The sequence below is a fragment of the Saccopteryx leptura genome, chromosome 3 (genome assembly GCF_036850995.1).
Source record: "Saccopteryx leptura isolate mSacLep1 chromosome 3, mSacLep1_pri_phased_curated, whole genome shotgun sequence".
Taxonomy (NCBI): Eukaryota; Metazoa; Chordata; class Mammalia; order Chiroptera; family Emballonuridae; genus Saccopteryx; species Saccopteryx leptura.
The window spans coordinates 94,061,845-94,088,381 of NC_089505.1; the positions used below are offsets into that span (position 1 = coordinate 94,061,845).

Below are 26,537 nucleotides of genomic sequence, written 5' to 3' on the forward strand. Positions count from 1 at the left end.
TGCCCGTGGTCACAGAGTCCATAATAAAGGTGAGACTGGCATTTTGTTCTCCCAGCAACAAGGGCCAAGACTCTGCTTGTGCCTCTCTCCCAGGCCTGTCCGGTTTCCCTGCTCTGCCTCCATTTCCCTGCAGTGTCAGTGTGGCACTTGTCATCCTGAGCACACTGGCTGATGTCTCAGAGGAGGAAAAACGGTCATTTAAACTGTCAACCTAGAACTTGACAGGGTTTGCAGGCTGGTTGTAATTAGATGCATAGGACTTAATTTCTTCTTCTTTTATTTTTTCTTTTTCTTGTAAGGATGGGTTATAAGAACAGGCATAGTTTAATTCTTAAGATCCATTGTCCTCATCGTCTTCTCCTATCCTATGGTACTGATCCAGTCCTCCCTACATTTAGGACTTAGGCCAGTGAAACTGACCATCTCAGCTACAGGAGGACTATATGCTGCTTTCATAGTGAGTACAAAATACATCGAGGCCATGTTCACTCTGACCCCACCCAGTTGTTATAACTGTATGTCATACCAATAGCCAGAAGGCCATTGTCACATACCCCCGCCCCCGTGCTGCTAACATGGGTATGTCACTACAGTGCATCTTTTCTGTTCACATTAACTCAAAATGAGTCGTTTTCAGAGTCAGCCTTAGAGATTGATAAATACAACTAATAACTGTTTTTACTCTAATGAATATAGTTTGCACTGAGATAAATGCTGTTTTCCTGTTTACCCCTCAAGTCAATAACTTCATGCTGTTAACCGCTGTTGGATTAGAGTGATCCAGAGCCATTTGAATTGTGACTGCATTGCTGCATGACTTAAGTCAAGTTAAAGTTCTTATAAAAATTGCACAGAGGTCAGTTTTTGACTAGATCAGTGGCAAAAGGAGAGTTGGAACTTACGGTTTAATGACATCATGATGTTTACACTGAAGTCATGTTTAACCCTGCCACCTGGTGTGACCGCTCAGAAAGTGGCAGTGGCTCTCAGTCACCGTTGCCTATTGAAAATCTATCTCCCTCCACTGCCTGAACTACCTGGCTGCACCCCTCCAATCCCCCCTTTCCCCTGCCCTTAAAGTACCTAAATGTTCTTACTTAGTTGTACTGTTAGTGTGATAAAGTAACTAATAATCTTATTTAAAGTTTATTTGGTAAGATGATGACTATGAAATTTAATGTGTTTGATGTTTAGCTTTACTGTTGTTCTCTAAGTCCATGCTCAAGTAGTTTTATCATTACTTTTGGGAAGTTTGGGTAGAAATAAATAGAGTGTTTCCTTCTGTATTCTGGAGATCACCAAGCATTACATTCTTCTCTGGGTATTTCCCACTCTGCCCCAGCTCTGCCTGGTTTCAGACTTCTCATTTATACTCAGTGTTCACATTTAAAACACTAACAGTACATTGGCATTAGAATCCTAGTGCAGAGAGCTTCAGCATTTGTAATGCGCTTAAGAATCACCTGGAAAAAAGAAGAAGAAAAGAATCACCTGAGGGGCTTATTGAAAATGCAGGTTCCTAGGTGTACTCCCAGGTATGGTGTCCCAGAATCTGCATGCTTAGCAAACATCCCAGGTGGTTTTAGGACAAGAGCTGGAGAGAACACACTGGGGAAACTATTCTAGCCCTCTGAGCTCACTGCGAATAAAGATACTTAAAAGTCCTTCTGTTTTGAGAGCTAACCCAGCCATTACTAAGTGGATGTTTATTAACGATGCTTAAAATACTGAATTACAGTACGCATGTTTTATTAAGAACATGCCTACCTTTTATTTGATGCCATGATGTTAAATTGTCTACACAGTGGAAATGACTCTTGTGTAAGTCTATGAATATAAGCAAAGCTAAATTTAAGGACCTGATGTTGTTCTATCCTGTTTAGATTTGTGTCCTCTGATAATTTAATGGTTTTTGTAACTGCCAATCTTTTTTCCTTTGTGTTCCATACAGAGAAAAGTGGTGAAGAAACTACCTCACTGGGAATGCCATCGTTACCAACTTCAGATGGATTTGACCATCTGGCCCGTCCTTCAGGACAGAGTCCTGAGATTGGTAATCCTGTGGGCCTGGCTCACTCTGTCTCGGCTTCAGTCTGCCCTATCAAGCCCAGTGACCCAGACAGCATCGAACCTCAAGCTGTGAAGGCTTTGAATACTTCCTCTGGATTCCAGATAACCTCTGAAAAGAAAGAACATCTTTCCCGACTGGGTGTTTCTGGCTGTGCCTCTCCAGTGGACAGTGCTCCGGCAGACCAGACAGCGCTGCCTTTGCAGAACTCACCCAAGGAAGCCCCAGCTACGGATAACCCAGAGACGTCTCCTGCTGAAGCATGCACCCAGGGCCTCAGATCCTGTCTCCACACAAGACAGGAAGTTTCTGTCACAGCCTCTGGGATGCAAGAACCACAGAGGTTTCTAGGTGGAAAGGGTCGGCATCCAGGATGTCAGAGTCTGAGTCAAGTGAATGGCCTTCAGCAGCACAAGGAACCAGGGAATGAACAGCATGAAGTTGTACAACAGAATGTGCCACATGACCAAGAACATCTTTGTAACACCGGGGACCTTGAACTTCTTGGAGACAGGCAGCAGAATCAGCTACAAAGTGTTCATGTGGAAGCTCCAGTGAAAGGAGAGGGGCCACAGCAGAATATGGACCTTGCAGGTACACAGAGAAGCAGTCTGCTTTCAGGATGCTTTGACTCCTCTAACTCAGAAACACTCATGGAAATAGATACAGTTGAACAGTCCCTCATTGCTGTGCTTAATTCAGCAGACGGTCCGAATGCCAGTGCCGAGAGCGCTGGTGCATCTGACCTCACCCCAGATAATCCCCCCATGGAAGTGGAACCATCGAAATGTGGCCCTTCATCTGAAATGTCGAGGAATTACATTTCCACTCAGAATCTACAGCTCCCAGAAAGTAACGTGGAAATGTCTGGAACAAACAGAGACTGTGGGAATTACTCCCCGTCTTTAAGTGTCCGTGGCAGTTGTCAGCCCCCTGTGGAGTCAGCAGAGGAGTCTTGCTCCTCTTTAACAGCAGCCTTGAAGGAACTTCATGGACTGTTGGTCATTAGTAGCAAACCAGCTTCAGAAAACACATCTGAAGAAGTTAGCTGTCAATCAGAAATCATAACTGAGGTCCTTTCTGAAAGGTGGATCCAAAGTGAGCATCTTACAGCTACCCAGAATGAGCAGTGTTCCCAAGTCTCCTTCCATGAGGCCAGCTCTGTATCATTGAAGACAGAAATACTAACAGCAACTTCAGCTGGCACTGGAATAGAAGCTGTAGAAAATATTAACTTTAAGGGTCCAGGTGATGGCCTATTAACTGACAAGGAAGGTGTCCCCAAGTCTAAGGAATCAGTAAATGAGAGCAATTCTGTCATACTAGCCTCAGCTAAAATGTCTGATCAATCACACTGCACCTTGGGTGTGGAAGTTTCACCCAAACTTGTAGCAGGTGAGGAGGATGCACTCAATCAGACATCAGAGCAAACTAAGTCCGTGTCAGATTTTATATTGGTTAAAGATTTGGGTCAGGGCACCCAGCATCCAGTGACAGACAAGCCTGAGAGCAGAGAAGACGCCTGTCCTGAAGCTGCAGGACCACTTCTTGAATTTGAGCCACCTGCCAGCTATCCATCCAGTCCTTCCACTCTTCCACCATTGATGTTTCCTGCTGCAGACATTGACCGGATTCTCCGAGCCGGCTTTACTTTGCAGGAAGCCCTTGCGGCTTTGCAACAAGCTGGTGGAAATGCAGACCTTGCGCTGCTTCTTCTGCTAGCAAAGAACATTGTAGTTCCTACGTAACCCTGGAAAAGTGGGCTAGACCATACTTCATTCCCTTAAGGAAAAAGCTCTGTCTACACACATACACACGCACTCACCACATATACAGTATATGTAGAAACCTGCAAGCAGAATGTTGAGCCAGATTTTTTTTAATGATTTTTTTCAGCCAAAGTAATTTATGATCTCTTGTCTGATGAATTTGTCTATTCTATTTGTTAAAAATTTGGGCCTTTTTTAATGTAATAGCAGTATATGCATACAAAAGCTTTTTATTCTCATTAAGATGATGTCTTCTGGAATAAAATTGATGGTTTTGTGTATAGCGTACCATACTAGAATGAGAGTGAATGCTTTGAGACGCAGAAGCTGGGAGAAATCTCTCTGCCCATGCAGCTGAGAGCAGGTCAGGTTCACACTCCGGCTGTGTCTCTGCTATAGGCAAGCTAGGCTTGTTGGTTCGGTGGTCAACTTACAAACGTTTGACCACACGGTTTGGGTGTTCAGAATTCCACCCAGTGCTCTGATATTCTGATTCATCAGTTAGCACAGGAAATTGAAGAATAATTGAATAATATCTCCTAGCGTGATAGCATCATTTCTGTGGTTAGGATTTGACATTTTCAAGGGATGAATCAGGAGGGTTTAAAACTTGAGCTGCTTTGTACATCACAGGCTGCTGCATGGGTTGCCACATATCTTGGATGGGATTTTGTGTGGGAAGTCACATTAGAGTGCAACATGGTGCTACCCAGATTTAAAAAAAAAAACCTGCAATTCCATTTGCAAGTGTCTTGGTGATGTTTCAAGCACTATAAATGAAAAATAATGACCTAAACACTGGAATTTACTGGAAGTTAGATTTGCTAGCATCTCACAGACCAACCTCCACCCTTAATGACTAATGATCTTCCAGTTCAGCTAATGAGTGGATCGCCATCAGTTTAGTTTCTGAACTCATCTTCTACTAGGAAGTTCTAAAGCTCAGTTTGAGCTGTAATCTGAGTGAAAAATTAAAGTGCGAACCATGTCACTGGTTCATCTTGGTGCTTTGAACGGACAGTCCATTTGGTGAGTGTGCGTTGCAGCAATAGAAATAGTAATTGCAGTTTCTGACTCAAGTGGCCTTGGCAGTGGGTTCCATCGCATTCTTTCCTCAGGCGTTTCTTTGATTAAGCAAGAGTCATCCCGTTTGTGTTTACTATGTCAAGTTAGAGTGGGGCATAGTATGTAGATATATTTATTGTGGCCTTTCTTTTCTATGAGTGCCCTTGGAAATCATATTCCCATGGGCCCCACTGTGCAATAATTCTGGATAGATTTTAGATCTTTTTTTTTTTTTCCTGGAAAAAAACACAACTGCTCTGTTATGTACTTAGCAGGAATCTGAAATCTTGGTTTTACTGAAAGGGATTTTGAGCATGATAATTCCCAGTTCTGGGGTATAGGTTGCAATGTGTTTGAAACAGAACCTTTGAAATGGTGATTTGTGAACTTGGTGTTAAATGATCTTGTTTGAAGTCTGACTCTCTTTGAAAGCTCATTCCATCCAAATGCAGGTCATTTAGCACAATGAAAATGGAGGCTCATATCTCAGGAGTTCTTGAAATTTTAATTCGGGGCTACTTACAGGCGTTTCTCTTCTACCGTGTTCCATCTCCTTTTGGCTGTGGTGTGTGTGCGTGAGTATGCGTGTGTGTGTGTGTAGACTAGTAGCGTGATGAAAACTTGCCTCAGTTCCTCATGATCCTCTGAGGTTAGGGAACAGCTGACAAGTTGTAGTTGACTTGTCAAAAGGGTGCTCAGAATACCAGGTTAGCCGGGCTGTCTTTTAAATGTTCTTTTAGGCCCTGGCCGGTTGGCTCAGTGGTAGAGCATCGGCCTGGCATGCAGGAATCCCGGGTTCGATTCCCAGCCAGGGCACACAGGAGAAGCGCCCATCTGCTTCTCCACCCCTCCCCCTCTCCTTCCTCTGTCTCTCTCTTCCCCTCCCACAGCCAAGACTCCATTGGAACAAAGTTGGCCCGGGCGCTGAGGATGGCTCCATGGCCTCTGCCTCAGGCGCTAGAATGGCTCTGGTTGCAACAGAGCAATGCCCCAGATGAGCAGAGCATCACCCCCTGGTGGGCATGCCGGTTGGATCCCGGTCGGGTGCATACAGGAGTCTGTCTGACTGCCTCCCCGTTTCCAACTTCAGAAAAATTAAATGTTCTTTTAGACAATCACATGCTGCAGACCCTTTCACCGGCCCTACACCAAAGATGTCAGATGCACCAGGAAACTACTTACAGGACTTCTGTCAGCCGACGCGGAGAGGTGTGATTGTAATGAAGTAGCTGGTGCTGTGATTGAAGCAAAATCTCGTGGCATTGCAGTGGGTCCATGTATTTACTTTATGGGCGGTGACTGGGAATTTATTCTAAGCTATGAATCTTTAGGGCCACAGAATGGGTGATTGTGGGGTGGAGAAACTTACCAGTGACAAAAGACTCCTCCCAAAAGGCCTTGTGTGTGAAGACTGGCCTCGCAGTTTTCGGAGAGCGGATAGCATACACCATTCAGGCTTAGCTGCTGACTTTTCACAATGTGGAGCCGGGGGAGTCAGTCCCAAGGTTGAGATATGGAGTATCGGTCCCGAAAAGGTTGTATTGCAATAGCTTTTTATGTGTATGTGTATTTATTTTTAGGAGAAAATGGACAAGGCCTGCAGGTGTATGTGTGTTTTCGTTAAGAATACTTTGAATGAGCTCAACCCACTTGCCAAATACCCTTGTCTTTTTCCATCATTTATTTTCCAATGTATAATTGCTTTTTCTTTTTAAGGTCTTATTTCCTGTCCACCGTTTGTATAAAAGTAAAGTTGTTGATGTTGGGTTTTAAGTCATTTGTAAATTCGGAAGTTCTAGAACACATAAGGAATTAAGGAACACAAAACTAGTGAGTCGTCACTGTCAGTTTTTACTCCAAGTGCAGAAATTAGAGATGGACTTGAAAATCATTGTGAAACTCCTCTGGTTGTCAACAGAACTGGTGTTGGCCAGCCCAGGAATGGGCCACTTTACTGGACAGTTCCTTTGCCATGACCAGTATTGGACAGCTCTCTAATTAGTGCTTACCTCCAGGGGTGGCCTAAGTTCATTGACCAAAGAGAGAAGATTTTTTTATATTTAATATCTGCATTTTCCATTAAGTTGAATCCTGTGTGTAAGAATGTGCTTGCTATCCGGATGCCTATATCTAGGTTATAGATTTTGCCCATTGAAGGTGATAAGAATTTCCACTTGTACCTGTTTAGGCCTCCAGACATCAGCCTTCATCCCACAGATGGGGCTCTAGCCATAAATATACAGAGATGACCAGTTGCTTGGCAAAGGGAACTGAATAGATGGTGAGTGTGTATTAAAACTCTTTCCTTGTAGCCTATACCACATGTTTTTCCCAAAAACACTTCTCCAGCAAGAAGATTGCATAAAAATAGAAAGATACACGAGGCTTTATGTCACTGACTTTATGATAACCATTTCAAATGGAACTGCCTGTTCTTCCCTTAGCACTTCTATCTCAAGTAAAAGCCATAAAAATTTAGTTGGTTTAGCCACCAGCTTTTTGTATATATACATGTGTGATTGATGAATAGTCTACTGTTAACTTTACATAGATTAAAAAGCAAGCGATTTTCATATCCACAAATAGATTCTTGACTTGTAGCTCTTATCCCACCATGTGTATAAAAAACAGCCTTGCAGACACCTGCCTGAGGGTAAACAGGATAATTGAACTGTTAAAATACTCCAAAATTTTTATCGCTGGTAACATAAGCAACATCTAGAAGATGAATGTTACCTTTCATGTTAGGAGTTCCATTAAATAAAAACAGCTTTTTCTCTGAAAGACTTTAAAATGGCCATTCCTCTTAACAAATCCAGAGCATGTCCTTGAGAACTGGAAATGTGCAAGCATGGCTCAAGTTCTATCCCTTAGTGGTCCCTCAGTAGGCGTCACTAGGGGTGAACCTTTAATGTGCTTGATTTTTTTTCTCTTGTGCCTTAGTTTCTCCAAATAGCAGAGACAAGTTTTGGTGGGAAATGAGAGTGGAAGCATGGGGGGGGGGGCATTGAAAGTGTCCTTCCTGATGGTAGAGGACACACATGGAGTGGTTTTGAGGCTCACCTTTATTGTTCAATCAGAACTCACCTGTACTGAGTTGTTGGGTAGAACTGCTTGAAGAGAGAAAGTACTCAGAAATGAGTTAACAGTGTGGGTGGGGGTGGGCAGGGAAGAAATGTGAATAAATGGAAGAGGATCCTAAACATTCAACAGCGACAGCTTTTCCTTCCACTGGACCCTCTGCCCATGCAGGGTGGGAACACGGGTTGTGCTGCAGCATCCTCCGCGCTGCCCCTGGGCACAGCTGCTCTGGAACACTGGGCTTGCTGTGCTAAAGCGGCCGAGTGCCAGAAGTGGAAATAAGGTCTAGAGCAGAAAATGTGGCAAGCGGTGTGTGGGACTGGTTGATGCAGAATTTATGTAAGAGCATTCAAGGTTCTAGCAAATCTTTCTACAGGAAGCTCCATCAGAAGGATGGACATTCTTTAACCCATTATTTGACATGTTATCACATGTATTCCTGAGGCATACAGGGAGACTTTCTGGACTTGGTACTAGTGACTTAAGAGGTTTACAATGAGTTATTGGTGATTGGTAACCTAGACCCTCTGGGGGCTCTAAGGTGAGAGGATGTAACTGACAGGTTTTAGGACACAATCTTGTGGAATGAAATCTGCAAAGGAAGTGGTTCACGGGTGTATGAGTTAGAGAATTGTTTACCTTAAAAAAAAAGGCCTTGGAATGGGGGTGTAGAATGCAAAGTTAGAATAATTTTTACAGAGCTATATCTCTTTAAATGTGTACCATACGGTTCTCATTAGCTGACTTCGAAGGGGCATGCTGGGACATTTTTTCCTGGGAACTAACATGTCTGATGGGAAATGATGCTGTTTACCAGGAGCTTGTTTTACACACGACCTTGAATGAATGCATCTGTGGCTTCAAGAAAGACCTCTATTTCCTACCAGAGACAGGCAGTCAGATTGGTTTCTTTCTAAATGCATTTGGGCTGAGATTACCTGATGCTGACCAGACTTCTTTTTCCTTCCCTGAAGGCTCCCAGCTGAGTCTATGCCGCCCATCTGTGACCTTTCCCTCTGAGTGATTATATCTCCATTCTCTGTTCTCTTAATCATTCTTTTGAGACACTTCTGGTAATATACTCAGAGCAATTGCATACTAATTGCATTTGCTGTTTTCACTGTACCTACGATGAAAGTTGATTTGCTCAGTTTTTTTATTTGCTCATTTTAATTCAGAATCTCATCTTCATGGCAAATTGGGCTAATGACCTTTGTTCTCAAGGTTTGTTTACCAGTTTTGTAGTCGTATTTGGCAAATCATAGCGAATAGAAACGGCTCTTTTCCCCCCTTTATCTGTGCTTGCAATTGCTCATGTATGCTTTCCCGACTTTTCTTTATGCTTTGAGACTACTGCATCTTACAAGAATTGGGCTGATTGGCAGCATAGCCTTGCCAGTAGCTCAGGCTTTCCCATAATGCTTTGGTTTTGAGAGTCAGAAAACTCTTGAGAACTTAAGGGAACCAAACTCAGGAATCCCAAAGTTGGTTGCATTGTGCCATTGGTTTAGGGACTGGACATAGGACCAGTCTGCAGCTGAATGAGCTAGATGCATTTGGGTTTGAGTTTTTGTCACATAATGAAATGTAAGTCAGCCCTAAATAATCAAAACACTTTATTTTTTTTTAATAGGAACTTTCTGAAGAAAAGTGATGTGTAAAACATTTGATATTTAAGACAATAAAGTTTTTACCATAAGATGCTTGTTTGCTCGATTTTTTTTTTAAGATTTTTATTCATTTTAGAGAAGGTAGAGGGTAAGAGGAGCAGGAAGCATCAACTATATGTGCCTTGACTGGGCAAGCCTGGGGTTTCCAACTAGCGATCTCTGCATTCTAGGCCAACACTTTATCCACTGCGTCACCACAGATCAGGCTCAATTTTTTTTAAATTGAAGTGGTTAACTTTTATTATTATTCAGTGAGAAGAGGGGAAGCAGAGACAGACTCTTGCATGCACCCTGACTGGGATCCACCCAGCAAGCCCACTAGGGGGTGATGCTCTGCTCATCTGGGGCATCGCGCCATTGCTCAGCAACCGAGCTCCTCCTAGCACCAGAGCCAGAGGTCATGGAGCCATCCTCAGTACCTAAGGCCAACTTGCTCTAATTGAGCTGTGGCTGCAGGAGGGGAAGAGAGAGAAGCGAGAGGGGGAAGGAGTGGAGAAACAGGTGCTTCTGTGTGCCCTGACCAGGAATCGGACCCGGAACATCCACACAACAGGCTGACACTCTGCCACTGAGCCAGCCAGTATGGGCTAGTTAATTAACTTATCCCTGTCTGTCTCCCTGCCCCTTTAAATCGCTTATACCCAGGCTCTGTGGCTTATCATGTGCTTAAACCCCAGAAAAAATGGCCTTCTCCAAGTCCTTAAAGTAACTTTTCAGTAACCACTGCAGGAGGATAGCTGTATGCTGAGGTGTAAGATGTGCATTTTATGACTCTGCGTGGGCCGTTGATACACAGTAATAGAACATTGGCAATGGGGTATTGTGGTTTAGACTAACCTCCAGAGCCAGGCTGCTTGGGTTTGAACTCCAGCTCTGCCACTTACTAGCTATGTACCAGGTATCTTGCCTAACCTTTCTGTGCCTCAGTTTCCTCATCTGTCAAGTACAGACTGTCGGGTTACAGGGATTTAACAATATGTGTAAAGTCCTCAGAAAATGACTGGCACATAGTAAGTGCTCATAGATAGTTGAACTCATTGCATCACATAAGAGATTTGAGCATGCTAAAGGGAATTTCCAGAAGTTGGGCAATTCTAGCAGTCATGTGTGGGAGGGGAGGGCTCTGCCTCATGCAGTCAATCACAAAGGGTCCTAGCTGCCAGGGCTCTGCCCTCTTCAGCATGCAACTTCCAAGATTACTGGACGTGCAGCTGACATCCCAGGAGAAGAGAGTGAGGGCTGTCTGTCCATGAAATGCTAATACCAGGGCTGGAGGTGGTGTGCATCACTTGACCCACGTTTCACTGGCTGGAACTTGTCTGCAAGGTTGTACGGAAATGCCAGGGAGGTGGGGAGAGCTAGAGCTAACCTACTTGTGTGCCCAAGAAGGTGAGGAGCACAGTTCCATGGTCAGCCAGCAGTCCTGCAGCGTCACCTTACCCAGACCACACGCCTGGGCCCCCAAGGAGAGGATCCTGTACCCCAGCCAAGCTCTCAACTGACCTCAGTCCAGAATCCCCTGAGATGTCCCGTTCTCTCCTTGAGTTCTTGACTGTGGCTCTTTTATGGTCTGGCAAACAACTGCAGATGATGCCATCTGCTCCTACCCCATATACAAGTGTTGGCACAAGGACAGAATAACTGCGATAGAAATTGCATAAAAATGCTAAGTTATCACCTGCAGCTGCACAGCTATTAGTGTCTTCATGGGGTTAACCAAGTATGTATGTCGATCCTTATCTACGGACAGTGTCCTTTAAAAAATTAGAGCTAGCCTGACCAGGCGGTGGCGCAGTGGATAGAGCGTTGGACTGGGATGCAGAGGACCCAGGTTCGAGACCCCGAGGTCGCCAGCTTGAGTGCGGGCTCATCTGGTTTGAGGAAAAGCCCACCAGCTTGAACCCAAGGTCGCTGGCTCCAGCAAGGGGTTACTCGGTCTGCTGAAGGCCCGCGGTCAAGGCACATATGAGAAAGCAATCAATGAACAACGAAGGTGTTGCAACGCGCAATGAAAAACTAATGATTGATGCTTCTCATCTCTCTCCATTCCTGTCTGTCTGTCCCTGTCTATCCCTCTCTCTGACTCACTCTCTGTCTCTGTAAAAAATAAATAAATAAAAATTAAAAAAATAAAAATAAAATAAAAAATTAGAGCTAGGGTGGTTTGGTTCCTCCTAGAAAGACGAAAGCCTTTGTGGTTTTTCCTGTTCTATCTCAGGTGTCTGAAGTGCGCTGGGCCAGAAATCCTCCACCACCCCCACATCCCACCTGCTCCTTTCACGTTCATCCTCTGAGTAGTAAATGACAACTGCATCTTTCCCTTAGTTCACTTTTTTTTTTTTTGTATTTTCTGAAGTTGGAAACGGGGAGGCAGTCAGACAGACTCCCGCATGCGCCTGACAGGGATCCACCCGGCACGCCCACCAGGGGGTGATGCTCTGCCCCTCTGGGGCTTTGCTCTTTGCAACCAGAGCGATCCTAGCGCCTGAGCCAAAGGCCATGGAGCAATCCTTAGGGCCCGGGCCAACTTTGCTCCAATGGAGCCCTGGCTGTGGGAGGGGAAGAGACAGAGAGGAAGGAGAGGGGGAGGGGTGGAGAAGCAGATGGGCGCTTCTCCTGTGTGCCCTGGCTGGGAATCGAACCTGGGACTCCTGCACGCCAGGCCAATGCTCTACCACTGAGCCAACCGGCCAGGGCCTCCCTTCGTTCACTTTAAAGCCTCGAGTGCTTTTGCAACCTGCATCCAGCGCACCGTAAATCCTATGGGCTCCACTTCAAGATCCGGTTGTTTCTAGAACCCCGGTCCCAGGCATCTCTCACCTGGGTTATTGAAACAGGTCTCCTGCTCCTGCGCCTGTCTACCTATGTTCTGTTTTTAGCACACCTGCCACGTGATTTTGTTAAATTAGTTCATACCTCTCCTTAAAATCAAACCCTTCAGCGGATCCCCGCCTAACTCGGAGTACAGTCCAAAGTCCTTATGATGCCCCCGTGGCTGCTGTTTGCTCCGCCATCCTCTCCTGCCTCACTCCCTCACTCAGCTCTAAGCCACCCTGATCTCCACGCTTGAAGTCACCATGCTCTCCTACCTCGGGCCTTTATAGTGGTTATTTCCTTAGCCTGGAGTGCTCTTTCCCTGGACGCCCTCTTGGCTTTTTCTCTCTCTTCCTTTAGGTCTTTACTCAAATATGACCTAAGTAAGGTCTTTTCTGGCTACACTTATTTTATTTATTTTAGAGAGGCAAGGGGAGGGGAGGAGCAAGAAGCATCAACTTCCATGTGTGCCTTGACCAGGCAAGCCCAGGATTTCGAACTCGCGACCTCAGCGTTCCAGGCTGATTCTTTATCCCCTGCACCACCACAGGTCAGGCTTGGCTACTCTTTATAAAATTGTAGCCACACACCCCCCTTCCTATGTCTCTTCCCTTATTAATTTTCCTCCTTAGTAGTAACCACTACCTGGCATACTCTGCATTTCATCTCTGTTCCTAGTTCAGTATCTTTCTCCCCTATTAGAACTTAAGCTCCAAGAGGGCAGGGATTGATATCTGTCCTTTTCATTGCTACATCCCCATGCCTGGTGCATAGTAGATTTTGAATGGATAAATCCATGGACACCATTAGACTGCCACAGTTTCTCAATTCAAAGGCCCTAAGGAGCTGTGCCATAGTGGGGTGACAGCAGAACTGGTCCTGAAACCTGGCCAGCTCGTTGAGATCAATTTGCAGGATTTGGGGATTCTAGACCAGGAGGACTGTTGAGGTTGAGTTTAATGTAGATTTAAATATACGTCATTCTGAGGTTAGTAAGTTTGCAGGCGTTTATGTGAAGTAGTACTTTTAAAAAAAAAAGATTTTATTTATTCATTATAGAGAGGAGCAAGAGAGAGAGAGAGAGAGAGAGAGAGAGAGAAGGGGGGAGGAGCAGGAAGTATCAACTCCCGAATGTGCCTTGACCAGGCAAGCCCAGGGTTTTGAACCGGCAACCTCAGTGTTTCCAGGTTGATGCTTTATCCACTGCGCCACCACAGGTCAGGCTGAAGTAGTACTTTTGATTTTACTCCCATGTAATACTCTGTACACCTGCTAAGGGCTGTACAGACCATAATTCTTCATTATCTTCCTAGAATGGGAAGACCCACGGTAGGTATAAAGAGAAACAGCCTTATATCTGACCCTGCTTCTCTTTCTGTGCTTTTAATTCTACAGTTAAAATTTTTTTCTGCATCCCTATTGAATTAAAAATTAACCAGCAGATATTAATTCAAAAAACATTGAGGCCCTGGCCAGGTAATTCAGTTGGTTAAAGTGTATTTCTGACATGCCGGGGCTGCAGGTTTGATCCCCAGTCAGGGCATAAGAAGAACCAACCAATGAATGTATAAATAACTGGAATAACAAATAGATGTTTCTCTCTCTCTCTCCTCCCTTCCTCTCTCTCTGAAATCAATAAGTAAAAAAATATACTAAAAAAAAAAATATATATATATGTATATATATATATATACACACACTGCTCGCAAAAATTAGGGGCTATTTCAAAATGAATAGGAAGCTATAAAATATCCCCTAATTTTTGTAAAATATTCTCTAATTTTGTGAGCAGCGTAAATAAAAACATTGTGTATCATGTGCCAGATTGTGTGAACTGAGCAAAGGAGAGTGTCCCATGGGTCTCACATTATCGCAGCCTCTTTGAAGAATGACAACAAAGTGCTGGGTGATAATAAATTCTACAATGAACATTGGTAGACCGGCACACTTGAAGGGACTAGAGGCCACTTCATGTGGAGTAATCCATGCGAAAGGTCTTCTGAGAAGCTAACCTTTGAGTTTTGACTGACAAGGCTCCTGCCAGGTGAGGATTTAGGAAGTTTTAGGGTTAGGCTAAACTGAGGGAAAAAAAAGCCCCAAATTTCAATAATTTATTACATACAGTACAATACAGAAATGGTACCTGAGATGTGGTGGCGCAGTAGATAAGGCATCAACCTGAAACGCTGAGGTTGCAGGTTCGAGACCCCAGACTTGTCCAGTCTAGGCACATATGAGAAGCAACTGTGAGTTTGTGTTTCCTGTTCCTCCCTCCCTCCTGCCTTTTGTCTCTCTCTAAAATCAATAAATAAAATCTTTTTTTAAAATTATAATATACAAAGGATGTATTTATAGAACTGTACACTTACACCTATATAATTTTATTAACCAATGTCACCCAAATGGATTCAATAAAAAAAAAGTTTTAAAGTTATTATCTTGCTTATATGACAGCCCAAGATAATTATTCCTGATTGATGGGCAGCTCTCCTCCATGTAGTGATTCACGGAACCAGGTTCTTGACATCTTGTCAGTCTGACGTCCTCTTTACTTCATCCTACCTGGTGGAAGAAGAGACAGCACGGAGAAGCCCAGCCTAGAAGTGGATCACTTTCTTTCTGTTCACGTTGTTCTGGAGAGAACTTGAGAGCCGTCATGCCTATTGCCAAGGAGGCTGGGAAATGTAGTCCGGCACTCCCTGGCTACAGGGCTATCACTGTAGAGAGAGCAGGTTTGGGTGAACAGCTAGAGTCCTCTACCACACGGGAAGAGCACCCCAGCAAAGGCCCTCAGATGTGTACACATGGCATGTTTGAGAAAAAGAAGGCTGGTAGGGACTGGTCCACACAAGCGAAGAGATTAGGGCAGGAGTCAGGGAGAGAGGCTGGATCAGGTGAGCTATGACCTTGTAGGCCAGAGGAAAGAGTACGAATGTCATTCTAGATGCTGTGACAGGAAGCTGTTGGAGGCTTTTCAGCTAGGAGGTTGATTGACATTCCAGTTTTCACCAACCCATCTTGTGGACGGGACAGTAATGAGGAAGGAACTAGATGTTCCACATTTTAAAATAAAATCACTGAGATTAAAGCTGCCTTGTTTGTGTTTACTCGGTCTTAGAGTTGCAGATTATTATACTTGTAAGTGCCTGGAGTTAAGGAGCAGGAAGCTGGACCACTGCTGTGATGCTCACCCTGCCCCTCTGTCTCCCCCCACAGGTGGGGATCAGCTTCACAACCTGATGGCCAAGGAAATAGTCTCTAAAAACACAAATATATCTGCCTTGAGTTAAGAGGAAAGGGAGGAATTAGCCCCTTAAACTATCCTCCACTTTATTTTTACAGTCCTGCCCAGTGACCTTTGAAGGATGTGGCAGGATGAAGGTGCCAGAATTTTTGCTGTTTTCCCTCTCTGAGGCATGACACATCTTTGGGAAGACGAGTGAAGGAGACTGGTGAGCCAGGGCTATGGTCTCTCTACAATCTTGCCTTTCTTTCCAACTTCTTCCCTCATCTGATGGAGTTCAGCAGCAGGAGACTTAGGTGAGGAAGAAGAAGAAGAAAAAGAAGGGAGAGGAGGGGAGGGAAGAGGGAGGAAAAAGAAGAGGAACCATAACAACAACAAAATCATTTTTCCTGTGTCACTGATTTGGAAACAAAAAGAGTGATTTGCTCGAGGCCCTCTTATGAGTCAGTCCGGGCTTTTGATTCCTGATGCCTCATAGTCTTGTGCATTTTACATGTGATCAGCAAAGTCTTGTGCAATAAATAAATGGGCTTCGATTTGGAGTTTCAATGACTCCCAAGAACAGGATTAATAGGCATCCTGGTTTTGGATAGTTTTGTTTTAAATTTTTATGTATTGATTGATTTGAGAGAGGGATAAAGGGAGAGAAAGAGAGAGAAACATTAACTTGTTGTTCCATTTATCTATGTATTCATTGTTGATTCTTGTATGTGCCCTGACTGGGGATCAAACCCGCAACCTTAGTGTATGGGGACAATGCTCTAATCTAACAAACTGAGTTACCTGAATGCTTTCTCCTTTCCCTTTCTTTCTTTCTTTCTTTCTTTCTTTCTTTCTTTCTTTCTTTCTTTCTTTCTTTCTTTTTCTTTCTTTCTTTCTTCTTTTTTTTTTTTTTTTTGCCTTGTTTTTGACAGGCAAGAATGGATTCCACCTTCGAGCTCTAGGCATGGGACAGTTATCTGCACATGAACACCCACACTTGGCCCTCTCCCCTTTTCCTGCAAAAAGTCTTGTGAGACTAGAATGTGCCTCTCTTCTCTCATCCACGTACCTATTTACATCCCCATATGAACCTTGGAAATCTGAAAGGCTGTGAAACCAAATGTTCCTCCTGAAAGTTGTAAAAGGTTGACTGTGGTGTGAAGGTGCAAATAAAACGGCAGAAATGCCACCACCTTCTGATATCACAGGGATCCAGCCAAGGGACAAAAATGCCTATTGAAGCTGTCATGTGCCCAAGCGCATGACAGGAAGGTGGTGACCAGCAGAAGACGCTGCCCGGAAGATGGCTTCGTTAATTAACACCAGGAGAAGAATCCCAAAGCCAGTTGGTTCCTCCTTGGGTTGAAAGTAGTCTCATGAGCCAGGGTTGCAACCAACAGGTTGGGGCCTGTGGGCACCCTAACAGGGTGGAGTAGGAAGGGAGTGCTCCAAACCTATGAGACTGGTCATTCAAGCTGGCTTTCCTCCTGCTTGCCATAAACACTTTAAGACACCCGACTGTTTTTTTCCTCATTCCCAATAATGTGTCCTCTGCTCTTGGCCTTTTTTCTACCTGTCCAGTCCCTGCAGCCTCCCTCCCCACCTGTCATTCTGCCCCAGCCCAGCTCCATGGAGGCTAGCTCTTATTTTTCTAAACTCAGTGCTAATAAGAAAATGCTCTCAAAAAAAAAAGAAAGAAAGAAAATGCTCTCAGTTTAGAGATTTTCCTTCTTTCCCTAAAGGGTTAGACCAAAGAGATCACCTCTTAGAATAATATGAAGAAATGTGACAGGCCTGACCAGGCAGTGGTGCCAGGCAGTGGTGCAGTGGATATCAGGCGGTGGCGCAGTGGATAGAGCTTCGGACTGGGACACGGAGGATCCAGGTTCGAAACCCCAAGGTTGCCAGTTTGAGCGCGGACTCATCTGGTTTGAGCAAGGCTCACCAGCTTGAGCCTAAGGCCACTGGCTTGAGCAAGGAGTCATTCGGTCTGCTGTAGCCCTCCCGGTCAGGGCACATATGAGAAATCAATCAATGAACAACTAAGGTGTCGCAATGAAAAACTAATGACTGATGCTTCTCATCTCTCTCTGTCCCTGTCTGTCTGTCCCTATCTCTGTCTCTCTTTCTCTGTCACACATAAAAATGTGAAAGGATCCTTAGCTCAGGAATGGTTTCTGGGTTCCACCCTATACAGTATGATTTTAGGCAAATGACCCCCACCCCTTAATTTCATCTGTACCACAAAGATGTGAAGATACATGAAACAGAAGTAAAGCACTTAATTCAGTCTGTGGCCCAAGTCAGCATTCAACACATCGTCCTCATCATCGTGCCTATTGACAACTCTTGCCCTAGCCAGGGGTCGGGAACCTTTTTGTCTGAGAGAGCCATGAATGCCACATATTTTAAAATGTAATTCCGTGAGAGCCATACAATGACCCATGTACGTTATGCATTATCCAATAAAAGTTTGGTGTTGTCCCGGAGGACAGCTGTAATTGGCTCCAGCCACCTGCAACCATGAACATGAGCAGTAGGAAATGAATGGATTGTAATACATGGGATGTTTTATATTTTTAACGTTACTATTTTTTTTATTAAAGATTTGTCTGCGAACCAGATGCAGCTATCAAAAGAGCCACATCTGGCTCACGAGCCATAGGTTCCCGACCCATGCCCTAGACCCTGAGGTGGTCATAGGACACAGCAATCCCAGTTTCTCAAGCCATTGTTCTTTCCTTTTCCTGACATGTACTCATCCCCTATTCAGTCACATAGAAACAAAACAACTACCGTACCACCATCTTGGGTCTCTCCTGGGGAAACTGAGGGAGAGGGAGGGATTTTTGGTTGTGGATGGGGTGGGGTATATCTAGGACAAGCTGTAGAATCAGTGTTTCAGGTAGGTGCTGGGGCGGCCAGGTCTAGGAGGCTGAGGGAGGAGCAAACTGAGCAGACAAAAAATAAAATTTGGGAGCTAAAGTTGAGAATTGAGAATCAGTGTGTCCCTTTTTATTTTTTTATTTTTATTTTTTTAAACTTTTATTTTTATTTATTTATTTTTTTGTGGCAGACACAGAGAGACTCAGAGAGAGGGACAGACAGGGACAGACAGACAGGAAGGGAGAGAGATGAGAAACATCAATTCTTCGTTGCAGCTCCTTAGTTGTTCATCGATTGATCCCTCACATGTGCCTTGACCAGGAGGCTACAGCAGACCGAGTGACCCCCTGCTCAAGCCAACGACCTTGGGCCCAAGCTGGTGAGCCCCGCTCAAACCAGATGAGCCTGCGCTCAAGCTGGCAACCTCGGGGTCTTGAACTTGGGTCCTCCACATCCCAGTTCGACTCTCTATCCACTGCGCCACCGCCTGGTCAGGCCTCTTTTTATTTTTTAAGATTTTATTTATTGACTTTAGAGAGAGAAGACAGCCCTGGCCGGCTTGCTCAGTGGTAGAGCATCACCCAGTGTGTGGAAGTCCAGGGTTCAATTCTCGGCCAGGGCACACAGGAGAAGCACCCATCTGCTTCTCCGCCCTTTCCCCTCTCCTTCCTCTCTATCTCTCTCTTCCCCTCCAGCAGCCAAGGCTCCACTGGAGCAGTTGGCCCCAGAGCTGAGGATGGCTCCCTGGCCTCCGCCTCAGGCGCTAGAATGGCTCTGGTTGCAACAGAGCAACAGCCCAGGTGGACAGAGCATCGCCCCATGGTGGGCATGCCGGGTGGATCCCAGTCTGGCTCATATGGGAGTCTGTTTCTCTGCCTCTCTGCCTCCCTGCCTCTCACTTCAGAAAAACACAAAAATAAATAAATAGATAGATTGATAAATAAATAAATAAATGAAATGAAATGAAATGAAATGAAATGAAAATAGAGAGGAGAGAGAAAGAGTGGGGTGGAGGTAGCAGGAAGTATCAACTTATATGCCTTGACCTGGGGAGCCGCATCCTCAACACTCCAGGTCAGCGCTTTAGCCACTGCGCCACCACAGGTAGGGTGAGAACCAGGGTGTCTTAAGCATAAAAAGGGGAATTATCATTTTGCAATAGACATATATTGAATCATGTTGTATACCTGAAACTAATGTTACGTCAACTATATCTCAATCTTTTGAAAGTGATAAAAAGTACATATTGATATTTTAAAAAAGAATAAAAAGAAGAGATTAAAGGATGTATTAGGAATATATATGTTTAGGACCAAATGAGTTAAGAGAGCCCAGTAGGAGTGAATTTGGAGAGGGGTGGGGTGGGGGTGAGGGGAACTGTCATTCTGGGTGTCGGGCTGAGGGAGTGGGGGCCCTGGGATATGTGCCCGCAGAAGCAGTGAGCTGAGGGGTCTCCGGGGCCTGGCATAGCTAGCTGGGTCTTCGTTCTAAGGAAAGGGAGAGTGTAGGGGTCCGCGGCCGGACCACTCCGAGGTCCCCGGTCGGAGTGGTGGAGGGACTCGGGTCACTGAGGGTCAAGGCTCGTCGAGGTCTGTGTGGTCCCTGAGGTCTGTGGACTGAGGGGGGCGGGGCGCGAGGTCCGCGGGGTCCCCGGGGTCTGTGGGCTGGGGGGCGGGGCGCGAGGTCCGCGGGGTCGCGGGGTCCTCGGGGTCTGTGGGCTGGGGGGCGGGGCACGAGGTCCGAGGGGTCGCGGGGTCCCCGGGGTCTGTGGGCTGGGGGGCGGGGCGCGAGGTCCGCGGGGTCGCGGGGTCCTCGGGGTCTGTGGGCTGGGGGGCGGGGCGCGAGGTCCGCGGGGTCGCGGGGTCCTCGGGGTCTGTGGGCTCGGGGGCGGGGCACGAGGTCCGCGGGGTCGCGGGGTCCTCGGGGTCTGTGGGCTGGGGGGCGGGGCACGAGGTCCGCGGGGTCGCGGGGTCCTCGGGGTCTGTGGGCTCGGGGGCGGGGCACGAGGTCCTCGGGGTCGCGGGGTCCTCGGGGTCTGTGGGCTCGGGGGCGGGGCGCGAGGTCCGCGGGGTCGCGGGATCCCCAGCGCGGGCGTCCCCGCCGCCGGCCCAGGCGCCGCCCCGCCTGACATCAGTTCCGCCGCCGCTGCCGCGCACAGCCGCGGCCTCCTTCCCCGCCGGCCGCGCTCGGGAGCCGCCGGGCCGCGGCCGAGCGAGGCCCCGGGCGAGGCGACGGCCGGGCGGCGGGCGCCGGGCCCCGCGGCCGGCACGACGGAGCCCCCGCACGGCCGCCCGCAGCGGTTGGCGGCGGCCCCGGGCCCCCGGCGCGGGAAGCGGCGGCGGCGGGGCGGCGGCGGCGGCGGCGACATGGAGCCGCGGGAGGTGAAGGACCGGATCCTGGAGAACATCTCGCTGTCGGTGAAGAAGGTGAGCACGGCCTGCTCGCCGGTCCGGCCGCGACCCCTCCAGCGCGCCCTCGTCCACGGCGTCGCTCACCCAGGCCGGGTCCCACCTGTCGCCGCGGCTCGGGGACGCCGCCCTTCCCCTCCGGGACCCCGGGCCGATGGAGGGGAAGCGGGGCCGCTCACGTGAGCCGCGGTCTCGGAGCTATTTTTAAAGAAGGGGTTGAGGTCAGCATCCTCAGGGCTTCCCCCGGCCAGGCCCGCGGCCCTGCGGCCCTACGGCCCTGGGACGGGTCGCGCCCGCCGGTGCCCCCACTCGACCCGCGGCAAAGCTCTGCGGGGACCCCCGCCCGCAGCGCATCTCCGGGCGGCATCCCTGCATCCGCGGCCGCCTCCGGACTGTCCACCCTCAGTCAGGGCAAAGGCCGGTCATCGGCCGCTTCCAGTTTCCCCAGTTTTGGGTGACATTGCCTCCGGTCCTGGGACGTTCTCTGAGGGATCTTGCTCAATCAAGGATGGCAGTTTTGGAGAGGCTTTTCAGAGAGAGCTTTGAGAACCTGGAGCACCTGGGCATTGCATTCTGGACGGTGACTCCCAGGGCTCTGGGACACCCCAGATACTTGGCTGTGCAGGGCTCCTTGCAGCAGAGATTGCTGTCCCAATTCTAGGTTAAAAAAATGAAACAAAACAAATTACCTATAAAGGATATGCAACTTATGGACAAGGAAGGCAGCTTATCTGAAAAAGGGTCCTGTTTTTGAAGGTAGAATTCATAGTCACTTAAAACCAAACCACAACTGACCATCATTTCAGGATGTTGTTGGATTCTATCCCCCCCCCCATTTGAATTCCTGAATCACCGATAGTTTCAGAAACAGGGTGCTGGGGGTGTCTTGAAGGGGTGGGGATGGAAGGCTCATCAGATTATTTTATCACAAACCAAAATGAATAAAATTAGTTAAATAAACCATTGTATTTAAATAACTTTTTCCCACTTAAATTCTTCAAAAGTAATATAGGCAAGCAATTTTACCTTTTGTAGAGATTAATATGGCTTTAAAAGAAAAGTAAATTCAAAACGTGCTTACTGCCCTGGCCAGATAGGTCAGTTGGTTAAAACATTGTCCAGGCCCTGGCCAGTTGGCTCAGTGGTAGAGCGTCGGCCTGGTGTGCAGGAGTCCCAGGTTCGATTCCCAGCCAGGGCACACAGGAGAAGCGCCCATCTGCTTCTCCACCCCTCCCCCTCCTTCCTCTCTGTCTCTCTCTTCCCCTACCGCAGCCAAGGCTCCATTGGAGCAAAGTTGGCCCGGGCGCTGAGGATGGCTCCATGGCCTCTGTCTCAGGCGCTAGAATGGCTCTGGTTGCAACAAAACATTGTCCAGATACACCAAGGCTGTGGGTTCAATCCCCAGTCAGGGCACATACAGGAAACAACTGATGAGTGCATAAATAAGTGGAACAGCAAATTGTTGTTTCTCTTTCTCTTCCCCCTCTCTAAAATCAATTTTAAAAAATAAAGCTAATTTTTAAAAACATTTTATTTATTGATTTTTAGAGAAAGAGAGAGAGAAAGGGGAGGAGCAGGAAGCATCAACTCCCATATGTGCCTTGACCAGGCAAGCCCAGGGTTTCGAACCAGCAACCTCAGTGTTCCAGGTTGACGCTTTATCCCACTGCGCCACCACAGGTCAGGCCTAAAGCTAATTTTTTTAAATGCTCTTATTAAAATATTTCTCTAAGAGCCCAACTAAAAGTAACATTGCAGACATCCAACAAAAGTTTTATTTCATTCTCCCGAGCTTTGCTAATGCCATTGGGGTGTAGCTTTTGCTTACTCAAGGAATATACAATGAGCAAATACTTTGTTAAAAAAAAAAAAATCTTTTGTCCTGACTAGTAGTGTGGCACAGTGGATAAAGCATCAGCTGGGAACACTGAGGTCTCTGGCTTGAGCACAGGGTCACTCAAGGTTACTGGTCTGATCCCCTGTCAAGGGAAGCAATCAGTGCACAACTAGGTGGAATAACAGGTTGATACTTTTCTCTCTCTTTCTCTCTATCTAAAATAATAAATAAAAAGCAATACATCTTTTCTAATGGGAGAGAAAGAAAGATTGCTGACTTGACTAATCTGATCTGGGCTGATTATAGCTTCAGGTAGGCCAGGCATTTTGTCTTTGGGTTTTCCACAAGTAAGTGGGAGAAAGCCCTGGGTAGGAAGGTGGTAGGCAGGGACAGTCAGCAGTGTAAGCCCGGCTCTCTTAAATGCAGAGATCCACTCTGTAAATTGGAGGAGTACATTACGAAGGAGTTGTTTGTCGAAGTTCTTGTAATTGCATGGGTTTGGACAAGCACGTTTTATTGAGCTGTAATGCGCAGCCAGCAGGTAGAAGTCGCACACTAGAAACCGGAAACCCATCCCTGGGTGCAGCGCAAGGGCAGGCCCGACTAACAGCCTGGTGAAGAACATGGATTCTGGGTGTGGCCTGGGCTGAACACTTGCACTGCCAGTTAATAACCCTGCAACCCTGAGGAGGTTCCTCAACCTCTTCATGCCTCAGTTTTCTCATCTGTGAAGCAGGGATAAATTTTGGGTTGTTTTGAAACGTTAAGGAGATTAAGTATGTAGAGTGTTTGTCATTATGGCACAGTGCTTGACCCAGTCTTAATAGGTAAGTTGTCTTAGGCCATTTTGGCTGCTATAATAAACCACCATAGACGGAATGGCTTATAAACAACACACATTTAGTCTGGCCTGTGGTGGCACAGTGGATAAAGTGTTGACCTGGAATGCTGAGGTTGCCAGTTCAAAACCCTGGGCTGCCTGGTCAAGGCACATATGGGAGTTGATGCTTCCTGCTCCTCTCTCTCTCTCTCTCTCTCTCTCTTTCTCTCTCCCCTCTCTAAAATGAATAAATAAAAAAGAAATTTTAAACAGTATACATTTATTTTTCCTGGGTTTCTTGTATAAGGGTGCCACCCTCATGACCTGAGCACCTCCCAAAGGCCTAACTCCCAGTATCATCACATTGGGGGTTTGGATTTCAGCACAGGAATCTGGGGGAACACAAATGTTCAGTCCGTAGCACAAGCAGTAGTTATCTCTGTTTATCGAAGAGCCAGTTCCTTTTACAAGATCTGAAGATGGGTATGGGCCTCACCACCTAAAAGTTGTTATACAACAGCATCTGGACGTGTTACCTACTTCCTTTGTGTGCTGTGTCTTGGAGAACTGTTGTATGATTCTTGCACCATGAGGTGCGTTTGGTTTTCTAAACCAGAGTACCTGCTCCTCAGAGGAACCAGTTAGCTAGGCTGCAGCAATAGGCATTGAGCAGTCTTGGGCTCAGGTCTGCCCTGGAATGCCAGTGTCACTTAATTTTCTTATCCGACACCACCTGACCAGGCGGTGGGCACCTTGAGAGTCACTTCAGCTTTTTCTCCATCCTACCACTGGTAAAATGGTCTTACTGATTCTTGCTGTATGAAGAAAATGAGAGGTATATTTCTGCAAAAAAAATAAAAAAGATCTATTGTGTATTACTAGTTTAGAGCTTTTTTTGATTGATTGATTTGGGGGGGGGGAGGGAGAGAGAAAGGGAAGCATTCATTTGCTGTTCCACTTAGCTGTGCATTCCTTGGTCACTTCCTGTATGTGCCCTGACTGGGCATTGAACCCACAACCTTGGCATTTCAGGATGAATGTAACTGACTAAGCAACCGGCCAAGGACTAGTTTAGAACTTTTTTTTTTTTTTTTTACAGGGACATAGAGTCAGAGAGAGGGATAGACAGGGGCAGACAGACAGGAGCGGAGAGAGATGAGAAGCATCAATCATCAGTTTTTCGTTGTGACACCTTAGTTGTTCATTGATTGCTTTCTCATACGTGCCTTGACCGTGGGCCTTCAGCAGACCGAGTAACTCCTTGCTGGAGCCAGTGACCTTGGGTCCAAGCTGGTGAGCTTTTTGCTCAAGCCAGATGAGCCCGTGCTCAACCTGGCAAGCTCGGGATCTCGAACCTGGGTCCTTCCGCATCCCAGTCCGACGCTCTATCCACTGCACCACCGCCTGGTCAGGCAGTTTAGAACTTTTTATTGAAGTAGAATATACCTATATTCCTATGCAGCTGGATGCATTCTCACAAAGTAAACACATTCACATATCCAGCACCTAGATCAAGAAACAGAGCCTAACCATCATCCCAGAAGGGCTCCCACCATTCCCCTCCCAGACACTATGCCCCAAGTGTAACCCCTCTCCCTAAGCACCATTGTCAAGTTCAGCTAGTTTCACACCTAGAGTCTGTGTGATGAGCATGTGCTGAAGCACCAGCGAGATGAAATAGCTATTATCCTACCTGGATCCGAGGGGACCTGTGTTCTGACGTGAAGGCAGGATTCCCAGGGGTTAGAGAGATAGGAGAGTTTAATAGTTAGTGCAGGTAAATGAATATGATCACAGTGAAAGCAAGTTCCATGTATTTTTTCAAGGGAGAGAGTGGCCCTGGCTGGATAGCTTAGTTGGTTTTAGAGCATTGTCCCAAAGTGCAGAGGTTGCTGGTTTAATCCCCAGTCAGGGCACATACAGGAATAGATTCATGTCCCCCCCCCATCCCTCCCTCTCCCACTAAAATAAATAAACAAACAAACAAATAAATAAATACGTAAGTCTTTTAAAAGAGAGAATAGCAGAAATATCCCAGGTGCAGATAACAAAGCTTGTGGTTGCTGACTTGTCAATGGTTAGAAACATTCAGGTCAGAGACTTGGCATTTTTCATTGGCGTGCTGTTCTAACTAAATAGCATCTTCTCCAGGAGAGGAAAGGCAGTGCTTTTCGTGGGAGTTTTGTTTTGATGTTGAGGAGCGTGAGTGTCTGTTGCCTGCACCTTATAGATGAGCAATGGCTCTGTGCTGTGAGAAGCAGCCCCACCCCCCAAACAGTTTGTATGTTGGTTGGAGGGAGAATTTTAAAACTCACTAGAGCAAGGAGAAGCCCTCAGAGGAAGAGGGCTTAACTGAGTCTTTTTTTTTTTTTTTTTTACAGAGACAGAGAGAGAGTCAGAGAGAGGGATAGACAGGGACAGACAGACAGGAACGGAGAGAGATGAGAAGCATCAATCATCAGTTTTTCATTGCGCCTTGCGACACCTTAGTTGTTCATTGATTGCTTTCTCATATGTGCCTTGACCGTGGGCCTTCAGCAGACCAAGTAACCCCTTGCTCGAGCTAGTGACCTTGAGTCCAAGCTGGTGAGCTTTGCTCAAACCAGATGAGCCTGCACTCAAGCTGGCAAACCTCGGGGTCTTGAACCTGGGTCTTCCGCATCTCAGTCCGACGCTCTATCCACTGTGCCACTGCCTGGTCAGGCCTTGACTGAGTCTTGACAAGCAAGTAGAATGCAGAGAAAGAGAAAACAGGCATTCAAGGTAGAAGGAACGGCCTCAGCACCCCTGGGGAAGTGGGATGCCCAGGTGGTCTTCTGAGGACAGCGAGGAGACGGACAGGTCTCAAGAGTGCTGAGGGTTCAGCTTGATCGGCCGGGAAGTGCTTTCCATG

At 46.7% G+C, this 26,537-nt stretch overlaps 2 protein-coding genes across 6 annotated transcripts in view; both read left to right on the top strand.

Annotated features, from left to right (window-relative positions):
* Positions 1–5,579, top strand: part of LOC136399678 (protein DDI1 homolog 2) — a 38,893-nt gene extending 33,314 nt beyond the window's left edge. For all 4 annotated transcript variants that reach the window (XM_066375151.1, XM_066375152.1, XM_066375153.1 and 1 more), the window contains one exon: positions 1,952–5,579. In XM_066375151.1, coding sequence (XP_066231248.1) covers positions 1,952–3,816 — 1,865 coding nt within the window. In that variant the 3' untranslated portion in view covers positions 3,817–5,579. The remainder of the gene's footprint in view (positions 1–1,951) is intronic.
* Positions 5,580–20,730: 15,151 nt separating this feature from the next.
* Positions 20,731–26,537, top strand: part of PLEKHM2 (pleckstrin homology and RUN domain containing M2) — a 44,571-nt gene continuing 38,764 nt past the window's right edge. Inside the window, exon 1 of one of the 2 annotated variants that reach the window (XM_066375157.1) lies at positions 20,731–21,005. In XM_066375157.1, the coding sequence (XP_066231254.1) occupies positions 20,946–21,005 (60 nt within the window). In that variant the 5' untranslated portion in view covers positions 20,731–20,945. The remainder of the gene's footprint in view (positions 21,006–26,537) is intronic. The other variant, XM_066375156.1, reaches the window with a different exon arrangement.